The sequence below is a fragment of the Delphinus delphis genome, chromosome 5, assembly GCF_949987515.2.
Source record: "Delphinus delphis chromosome 5, mDelDel1.2, whole genome shotgun sequence".
Classification (NCBI taxonomy): domain Eukaryota; kingdom Metazoa; phylum Chordata; class Mammalia; order Artiodactyla; family Delphinidae; genus Delphinus; species Delphinus delphis.
The window spans coordinates 48,436,312-48,446,885 of NC_082687.1; the positions used below are offsets into that span (position 1 = coordinate 48,436,312).

Below are 10,574 nucleotides of genomic sequence, written 5' to 3' on the forward strand. Positions count from 1 at the left end.
TCCCTTATTTCCTGGTATTTACACACAAATCAATCAAACTTGGTGTCATATCATCCCGCAGTGGTGAGGGGATGACCAGGATCAAAAGTTTAATTCAGTGTTTAAATTAGAACAAAGTGTCACAATGCTACAAAGCTGCTTTCCCCTGTGAAATTTTGGAACTTCCAGAGCTCGAGTAAATCCATGAATACCACCTTTTTTTGTGTAGAGGGTGTTAATTAATCCATGAAATAAGGAGCGGGTGGTCATTTGGAGCTGTGGCAGGGAGGGAAAGCTGCGTGGGGCTCACAGGTACACAGTTTCTAGTTTTATCCAAGAACAAAATAGGTCATAGGAATCAGGAGGGGATGCCTAGTGTGAGTCGCACCCTTTGCTCATCTAAGCACCAAAAAACATGTGTTCCTGTGAAGTATCTAAGAGCTAGATCGTGAATTTAATACCATTTACTTGTTTTACGATCACAAATCTCATTTCATTTCCATGTTATATGGACTTTTCTGCTTCCAGCGATTTGATTTCCCTCTAGAGAAGTAATTGCTGTCATATTTTATTTTTTTCTAATTTCTAATAAGACATTTCAACCTGTTAACTGGAGAGTTTATTATTGTGTAGTTTATTTTTCACCCTTAGTTTTAATGCCCTTAGTTGGATTATACTCAGGTAGGTTTCATATGTGAGAGGTGTGGGGATACCCAGTGGGAAGCAAGAGCAGGGAGGGGATGCTCCAGGGGTGGGTAGAGGCACAGAGCAGAACTCTGCTCCAGACTGCCTGGTGCATGACATTTAAACTGCCTGTGCCTCAGTTTCTCATCTGTAAAATGGAGATTAAGGGTAGTATCTACTTCAGCGGGTTGTTATGAATAAATGTGTTAGCATTTGAACACACCAGTACATATTAAATGCTATAAATAATTTTTAAATAAATAAAATAGAAATTGCTTTTTCTGTATTACTAAGCTGAAACTAACCTAGGGATAAAATCTTTGTACAAAGAGAAAAGAATTATTGAAAAAAACAAAACAAAACAAAAACTCCTCCAATATAAAAGGTTGTTTTTTTCTTTTTGTTTTTCTTAAGAGAAAACTTAGAATGAATTTTTTTGTGTCATCTAGTTTAATTGCTGGGTAATTTCATAATTCTAGTTTTAGTCATTTCAACTACAAAATGTGAATAAAAGTAAAGATGTCCCATCTTGATTATTAGAAAAGAATATGAACAAGTAGATTATAAATAAAGATTTGTCTTTACATTTATTTTTTGTCAGTAATCATCTGTACAGTCCTGAGAAAAAGGACAGGAAATTAAAAAAAATTTTTTTAAAGAGTAGGGAATGAAAGATGATCTAAAGTTTATAAAATATGAGTAACTCAACAATAATTGAGAATCTGTTTAGATATTATTGTTATTTTTTATTTTCTGGGATTCTAATTGGAATACAGTTGACGCTTGAACAACATGGGCTTGAACTGCACAGGTCCACTTATATGCAGATGTTTTTCAATAAATATATTGGAAACATTTTTGGAGATTTGTGACGATTTGAAAAAAACTTGCAGGCTAACCGCATAGCCTAGAAATGTCAAAAAAATTAAGAAAAAGTTTGGTATGTCAAGAAAGTATAGAATATATGTACATGTTAGTCTATTCCTACATAGGCATAAGGTGAGTGATATTTAATATAAAGTTAGTGTGTTAGTTTTCTTCCTGTCTTATAACTTTGCTTTCATTACATTACCTTCATTGCATTACCATACAGTATGTCTTTCTCTTTCTTAATTGGGGAAACTATGTATAAGGCTATCATCACAGGTAAATTTTTTTTTAATTTAACAATATTTCTAATACTATGTTATGAATATGACTGTAATACTGTAGGCCATAAGATTGTTATAATGGTTCATTCATTAGTGTATAGGCTAGGCAACTGTGAAGCAATTATAACAATTACACTAGGCTACCACAAAGCAATCACATTGCTTCTTCATTATTAGTGAATTAATTATTATATCTGAAATAAATATGAATTTCTTTTTTACATTATCTTTCATTTTTGATGAATCATGTTAGTAATACGTATAACATCTACAGTGTTTTGTATTAAATAAGACAAGATTGATGGAGGTACTGACAGATGATTCATCTTATAAACATGACTTAAACTTACAGTATCAATAAATACAGTACAATAATGTAAATGTATTTTCTCTTCATTACGATTTTCCTAGTAATATTTTCTTTACGGTAGCTTACTTTATTTTAAGATACAGTATATAATACATATACAAAATATGTGTTAATTGACTGTTACACACTTTCCGCACTTTCACTGCCAAGGGCGCGGGTTTGATCTCTGCTTGGGGAATTAAGATCCCACAAACAGCAGGGTGTGGCCAAAACAAAACAAAACAAAATTTAAAAATTAAAAAGCAATAGTGTTCTGAAACCTACTAAAATAATCCAGTTCTTTCTTGTTTTAACAAGCACCTTCCCTAACTACTTGTTTTATAAGCTGAATGGCAGATGTATATGCCCAAACTTTCAACTAATACAATCACCAATTTAAAAAATATAGAGCCAACCCTAAAATAAAAACACAGGTTGCTAAATTTTATTTTGAGCTACCGTATTTACCGCATCTTGCAGATTTGATTGGCAGTATATAATCTGCCTTTAAAATCCAGAGTTGCTGCTGTATCCCGAGATGATGGAGCAGCAGGAATGGGCAGTACCGTCCTGCTCTCCCCACGCTGGCCTTGGGAAGTTGTGCCTACAACTGCTAACGCTATTTTGTCACAATTACTACTTTGAGTAGAATGAGTCTGGCTCCGAGGGGAGAAGAGGGAAGATGTTGGAGCAGTAAATCCCTGGATCCATCCCTTCTTCACTCCAGAGCGTTTCACCCAATGTCAATGTCATCCACCTGGTCCAGTCTCTAGTGCATTTGTCACTTCTGCCTGCCTTGAGCCCCTTCCCACTGCTCCTGGTTACAAAACCTTGGCTTTCCTGTGGGAAACATCTTTTCTTCCTCCCAATCTGGGTAGCTCAGGTAGGGTGACCCTGCTCCAAAGCTCCAGAAGTGAGCTGATGACTGAAAGTAGTATTGGTCAGTCCTTCCAGTTTGGGTCCAGCCCCCAGCCACTCTATAGGTGCAGGGGTGGGTGAGTGACCTAAGCCTAGTCAAGTCGGAAAAATCACTGGGGGACTTCCCTGGTGACACAGTGGTTAAGAATCTGCCTGCCAATGCAGGGGACATGGGTTCGAACCCTGGTCTGGAAAGATCCCACATGCCACAGAGCAATTAAGCCCGTGCGCCACAACTACTGAGCCTGTGCTCTAGAGCCCGCGAGCCACAACTACTGAGCCCATGTGCTGCAACTACCGAAGCCCCCACACCTAGAGCCCATGCTCCGCAACAAAGAGAAGCCAACGTAATGAGAAGCCCGCGCACCACAACGAAGAGTAGCCCCTGCTCGCCGCAACTAGAGAAAGCCCGTGCGCAGCAATGAAAACTCAACGCAGCCATAAATAAATAAATAAATTAGAAAAATCCCTGGGGTCCTTTTTGTCAAGAAATTGCTTTAAAAAAAAAAAAAGCGCTTGCTTCCTGTTGGGTTATATCTAGTAGAACAGAAGCTTAGAGCTTTGCCAGTGGTTGAGAACAGGTTGCCTAAAATGAAGCCAGCATAGAGAAAAGCATCCTGATCTGGAGTGAGATTGTTACTGAAGAGAATTTTTGAACTGCAACACCAAGCTTTATCGCATCTACTCATCAGTCTTTTAGTTTCATAGGTCAAATGCTTCTCCTCTTCATTAAGCTAATTTGAGTTAGGTTTTTGTTACTGACTCCACTTATGCTAGTTATCTTACTTATCTTACACCTAGGAGGGTGTTTCAACTCACATTTAATGTCTTTCTTTCTCCATTTGTTTCAGCATTTTCAACGATAATTTTCTCAGCATTTATAAGGTGGGAATGAAGTTTGGTGCTGGGGATATAAAGAGGAATAGGAGACTCTGCCACCCTCTAACTCTCAATGCAATAAGGGAAATGAATGTACAAATAGAATTTTTTTTTTTTTGGCTCCGCAGCTTAGTTCCCTGGGAGAGGGATTGAATTCGTGCCCCCTGCAGTGGAAGTGCAGAGTCCTAACCACTGGACCACCAGGGAAGTCCCAACAGATAGAAAATTTTTAGGAACGCTTGATAAATACCATGGCAAACCATTCCCAAGGTATCAGGAGTGAGGAGGGACACCCAGTGCAACTCTTATATAGAGTGGCTTTATGAGAGACATCAGACAAGTTTTCCTAAAAGAAGTGCTCACTCACATTAGTCTTAAGGATAAGGAGTTTTCCAGGTAAAGGGGGAACACTGAGGGGTGGAAAACATTCCAGGACAGGGCCAAATGGGCAAAGGCATGGCTATTAAAAAGAGCATGGGAATACTGGGAGAGCAAGTGGCTCATGCAGATGGAGCTCACTCTGCGAGCAAGGAGAGGGGAGAGACTGAGGCAGGAGCAGGTGGGAGGGCTCAGACACTGGAGGCCACGTGCCCATAGGATTCTGCTTGTCCATCAAGACCCAGTTTGGTGTTGCCTCCATCGGGAAGTCTCTACATGCACCTCAAGGTGTTTCCATAGCCCTCTTGCACGGACTACACCATGACCTTTATCAGCTCTCTACCACGGGGAGGGGGAAAGGCTAGGGTAACCTAAAGCTTCACAGAGTGTGTGGAAAATGAGGGGTGGTAGATACTGGAAAAGATTAATAAGCAGAAACCTCAGTTAAATAGAGTTGAGAGACCAGAAGGGGGAGCTCTCACACCCTGGGACAAGAGCAGAGCCCAAGAGGAAGAAGAAAGACTCCTTTCCTGGCAAGGACATGATCAATGACAATCCGTGGACTCTGTTTACCATAGCCCCCCAACTTCCTTCTCCTATCTATAAAAGTGTTCCTTTTTTTTTTTTTTTTTTTTTTTTTTTTTTTTTTTTGCCGTACGCGGGCCTCTCACTGTTGCGGCCTCTCCCGTTGCGGAGCACAGGCTCCGGACGCGCAGGCTCAGCGGCCATGGCCCACGGGCCCAGCCGCTCCGCGGCATGTGGGATCCTCCTGGACCGGGGCACGAACCGTGTCACCTGCATCGGCGGGTGGACTCTCAACCACTGCGCCACCAGGGAAGCCCAAAAGTGTTCTTCTTTTGCCACGTGGGGACTTGCACGCAGCTTGCCGTGGTTACAGATCCCCAATTTGCAGTTCTCTGCTAATCTCAAGTAAACCCATCTTAGCTGAAGAAATATCTGACAGTCTATTTGTGACGTCAAAAATATTAAATCAAAAGACATTTATGAAGCACACACAATATATAAGAGACTGTGGTCAGTTTTGCAAAAGACATGTAGTGGGTAAAGCTGAAATATGAACTTCACGCATACTTTCTTCTGCAATAGAGCTAGTCTTACCGTCTGTTCCTATAGTAAAGACAGCCTGGTGGTTTCAAAGTCTATGATTATTTAAATTCATTTCAACTAACTCTGAATACCAACTAATATATTAGATTTGGGCGTTATTCCAAGACTTCTAAAGAATCAATTTCAATATAAGCTTTGTATTTCCATTTTCTTAAGATTGCTTTTTAAACTTTTAGAGAAGTAATTAAATTCCATTACATATAGTATAAGCCAAAGAAAGACAGAAATGCCAAAATTACCAAAGAATACGTCAAGAAATAGATATAGGAAATGAGGAAATGTCTCTGTGGAAATGTTTTTTATCACACTTGGCTGTGATGGGCATGAAACAGCATGATGACCCTGCTTTGATTCTTCCTGTATTGTGGAAGCAAAATTTAGGAAGTTGAGAAATTAGTTATAAACCACAGCACGCACATCAAGTACAGTGATATGTTACATATTTCAGCTAGGAAAGTTACAGTCTTCATAAAAATCTTGATGATCGGAGAATATCTTCTGTAACCTTTCAGAATTTAAAAATCTGTTGATACATTCTTTATGGCTCATATATGCACCCTTTTAGAAAATGTTATCTGGTTGTTGGAAAAACAAATGTGATTTATGCAATTGTTAGGTGAAGCATTCCTATGTGTTTTCTTCAGGCCAATTTGGTTGGTCATGTTGTTTAACTCTTCTATACTGTTACTGATTCTTTACTGCTTTGTCTATTAAGTACTGACAGAGATTTGTTAGAATTTTTAACTATGACTGTGGTTTCATCTATTGCTTCTTTTAGTGTTTCTCTATTTTGCTTTATATATTTTGATAATATGATATTAAGTTCATAAAATTTTAGAATTATTTTTGTCCCTTGTAAAATTGCCACCTTTTTATTTTATATTTTTGGCCATGCCACAAGGCATGTGGGATCTTACTTCCCCAACCAGGGATCAAACCTGTGTCCCCTGCTTTGGAAGCACACAGTCTTAACCACTGGACCACCAGAGAAGTCCCACCATCTTTTTATTTTAAATCAACCTTCTTTGACTACCTCTTTCCTTAAGTCTTAACGTATTAATTTGGTCTTAAGTATTCATTCATTAAGTATGTATTCATGCCAAGTTTCTTTCAGTTGGTTTTTACATGATATAATACTTTCAATTATTTTCATTTCAAGCAATCTGGGTCTTGATATTTAAAGTATGCCTCTTTTAAGCAACATAGATTTTTTTTGTCTTAATTACACAGCCTGGTAATTTTTGACTTTTAATTGGAGTGTTTATTCCATTTAAATTTACTATAATTCTTAATATAGTTGGATTTAAGTCTACTATCTTGCTATTCTAGTTGTCCTATCTTTTTAAAAATAAACTTTCAATTTGGAATAATTTTAGATTTACAAAATATTTGTATGGATAGTACAAGGAGTTCCTGTGGACCTTTTGCCCAGTATTTCCTAATGTTGATATCTTACATGATTATAGTACACTTGTCAAAACTAAGAAATTAACATTGGTACATTACTGTTGACTAAACTCCAGTCTTCCTTCAAATCTCATCAATTTCCATTAGTGTCTTTTTCCTATTCCTGGATCCAGTCCAGCACACCACATTGCATTTAGTCCTCATGTCTCTTTTTTCTCCTCTGACCTGTGGCAGATTCTCAGTCTTGTCTTGTCTTTCATGACTTTTGACGGTTTTGAAGAATACTCATTAGTTATTTTGTAGAATGTTCCTCATTTGGATTTTTAGGATGATTTTTTTCACGATTATACTGGGGTTGTGGGTTTGGGGTGAGAATATCATGGAGATGAAGTGCCCTTCTCATCAAATCATATGGGGGAGGGGTAACATGATATTCATATGATGTAAGCGGTCATAATAACCTTGAGCTCTTGGTTAAGGTCTGTCTGCCAGATTCTCCACTGAAAGGATATTGTTTTTCCCATTTCCTTATCTCTTTTTTGGAGGTAAGTCACAAAGTCCAGCCCAAACTCACGTGGGGAGGGGAATTAAACCCCACCTTCAAGAGACTTTACTTATATTATTAGGCATTCTTCTGAAAGGAAGCCATCTCTCCCTGTGCCATCTGTTGTTTTGTTCCTTTATTCCTTAATTTTTGTCTACTTTTGTATTATTCAGGTATTTTCTTTTATCCCATTTTATCCCCTTTTCAGAGTTTTAATCCAAAATTTTGCATTCCCTTTTAATGGTTGCCCTAAAAAATTACTATATGCTTGCCACAGTATAATTTTCCTTAATACTTTCTCTAACAGTTGAAGAGATGTATCATATTCTAATTCCATTTATCTCCCTACCTATCATTTGTTATTTTTGTCATGTATTTTACTGTACAGTATGTATTTATCTCCATTGGTCATTATTATTGTTCTATAGCACAAATTGTTTGAGTTCTTAGGAAGAATCCATTTTTCTATCCTTTGCTCCCAGCTTCATTAAAAGGAAAAGAATTGCATAATTGTTTGAAAAACCACTACCATAACCATTTAATAGGAGCTCTTGTTGAAATATTGATAAAAATTCAACAGTTTATGAAGAAGTAGTTTTGAATAACAAATTGGTCAGTGTGAAAAACAGCAATATTTTATATAAAACTAGGATTCTCAAGGTGGTTGGGGAGGGTAGAGTGCCAAATACTCTTTCCTGAGTAACAGAAAAGTAAGGGAAGTAACAGCCAGAAGCAGGCATAAAGTTAGGTAGAACCTAAGTCTAACTGTATAATACCTTGGGGGCACCTAGGAGGAACCAAAGATCAAGATGAATAAAACAAAACCTAAGCATGTTATTTGTTTTTGCAAAACCTTTATTTTCGTGGCATTTTAAAAAATGTAACAATAGTTTTAACTTCTCTGTTCCAAAACAAAGAGAAACACTATATAATGAACATTAAACAAGGCATTATGCCCTACAAGAAGGACATAAAATGTCCAAGGGAAGCTTCAACATAAAAATGTTGACCACATAAAGTGAGATCATTTCAATAAATAATAACTGACATTGTTTTAAACAAGTACAAACATAGATGTGCACACACTTTCCCTGATTCTCATAGTGATCTCACTGTCCAATTGCGTGGATCCCCTCTCCCACCCACCCCCTCCACCTCTATCACAGTGCCTGGCACTTTATCGTCTCCCAATAAATATCAGTTTAATGAGGCATTTAGAACCCGTCATCCTCATATTAAATAACAATCAGGACTGAGTTAAGTTTGATTAAACACATTGAAATCTTTAAATACTAACATGTAAAATATTAAAATATGAGCTATAAAAATAAATAAATACATGTATAAATAAATAGAACTCATAAAAAATAGTCCAGCACAGCAAGTCCCTTCTTGGTGTCCCCAGAAGCCAGCTGTTCTCTTCTTCATTTTCAGTTCATACAAGAGCAGAGACCGCTCTTCAGGAAATGCCCTATGAGCTTCTTACTTCTCTCTAGGTCAGTTGGTGCTGCCCCTGTGATGAGAAAAGGGTTAGTGTTCAGGTGCTGAAGAAAGCTGCTTTTCTCTTTCAGGCCATTGAGGCTCGAGGGACTTCTGCATGTAGACCCTGGCCCAGCTCTGCACTCAGAAAAGGTTCCTGCTCAAAGGGGTTAAAGACCTTTCACAGGTATCCTAGACTTGACCTCAGGGAGGTCTCACTGAAAAGTCCCTGCTCTTCACTAGTAAGCTTCAGAGGCCCATGTTGCCCAAAACCAGAGGTTCCACATTCAGGTAGAAAACATTGAGGAATGGAGGTAAACAATGTTTGTTCCTTAATGGGTCAGAAGCATTTTACCATCCCTGGCTAAATCTACTTTATCTTTTAGGAACATACCCACGATCATTTGAATAGGGATGGAGAGGGGGATAAGGACAGAGAGCCCTGGAAATACCCTTCTGACACAGAGCAGATCAAATTTAATGGGGAAATAATAATGATTTAGTCCTGCAACTAAACCATAGGTTATCTAATAATATTTTCAGGAGGTAGATGCCAGTATTTGTGACCAATGGCTCTAGTTGCAAGTGGGAATAAAATCCATAACTCACTTGTTTAGCATCTTGTTGATGATTTTTTTAACCATGGGAGCTTCAGGGTTGAGGCAAACTTCCTGACCAGCCTTGAGAGTGGCTCTGCAGAGAGAAGGGAGAATCCACGTGAGGTCGGGCTGGGGATCGGGGTGAGGTCGTCGGGAAGGCGGGGGTGACAAGCACAGCAACAGCGGCGGCACTTACACGACTTCCGTTTGGCCGCAGTGGGGTCCCGGGGGCGTCATCTTCACGCTCTGGATGTTCTTGAGGTGAATCCCCTGCACGGTCTGCAGGCACTGGCAGCGCAGTTCGGTGACCACAGGCGCCCCTGCGGGGAGGACAGACTCGGTCAGGGGGCTGTCCCGGGATGGGCCCCCACCCGCCCCCGTCCCGCCCTGGGGATGCCGGGCGCCGGGTCGCACCTGCTGCGTGCCGGCCGGCGGCCACCAGGATCAGGAGCAGTAGCGCGGCGCGGAGGAGCCGGGCGGCGGCGGGGGTCGCGGCGCGGGCCATGGGGTTCAGCTCGGAGGGTCGCTGCCTGCGGCGGGAAGGCGGGCTGGAGGGCTGGCGGAGCGGATTCTGTGGCTCCCCGAGCCGGGCGAAGCCCTTTTATGCCGATCGGACAGGGGCTGGCAGCCCAGGGCCAGAGAAATTCCCCGACGCACGTGGAGTTCCCGGGTCCGGAAGGAGGGCGCGGCCCCGCGGGCCTCCCGCGTAATCCATGCCCTCGGGGAGGGGGTGGGGTGTCGTCTCTGCGCCGAAATCCCCGCAGGGGGAGTGAGTCGCCGGCATCCCTGGGGTACCGCCTGCGAGGGCGGCCGTGGGCTCCTGGCCCCCCCTGGTCGCGGGCGGTGAGTGTCAGACTGGTTAGACCAATATAGGGACTGCAGCACAACTTTAGGGCGAGAGTTAACTTCTTTTTTTTTTTTCTTCTAAATTTATTTATTTATGGCTGTGTTGGGTCTTGGTTGCTGTGCACGGGCTTTCCCTAGTTGCGGCCAGCGGGGGCTACTCTTTGTTGCGGTGCGTGGGTTTCTCATTGCGGTGGCTTCTCTTGTTGAGGAGCATGGGCTCTAGGTGCGCGGGC

General features: G+C 40.8%; 1 protein-coding gene across 1 annotated transcript; it reads right to left on the reverse strand.

The window, feature by feature from the left end:
- Positions 1 to 8,260: 8,260 nt before the first annotated feature.
- LOC132425907 (growth-regulated alpha protein-like) lies at positions 8,261 to 10,055 on the reverse strand. Its single transcript, XM_060012372.2, has 4 exons — positions 9,910 to 10,055; positions 9,692 to 9,815; positions 9,506 to 9,589; positions 8,261 to 8,930 (listed from the first exon to the last, which is right to left on the reverse strand). Exons 1-4 carry the CDS (start codon positions 9,998 to 10,000, stop codon positions 8,915 to 8,917), a joined length of 315 nt encoding a protein of 104 aa, XP_059868355.1. The 5' UTR covers positions 10,001 to 10,055; the 3' UTR covers positions 8,261 to 8,914.
- Positions 10,056 to 10,574: the final 519 nt, after the last annotated feature.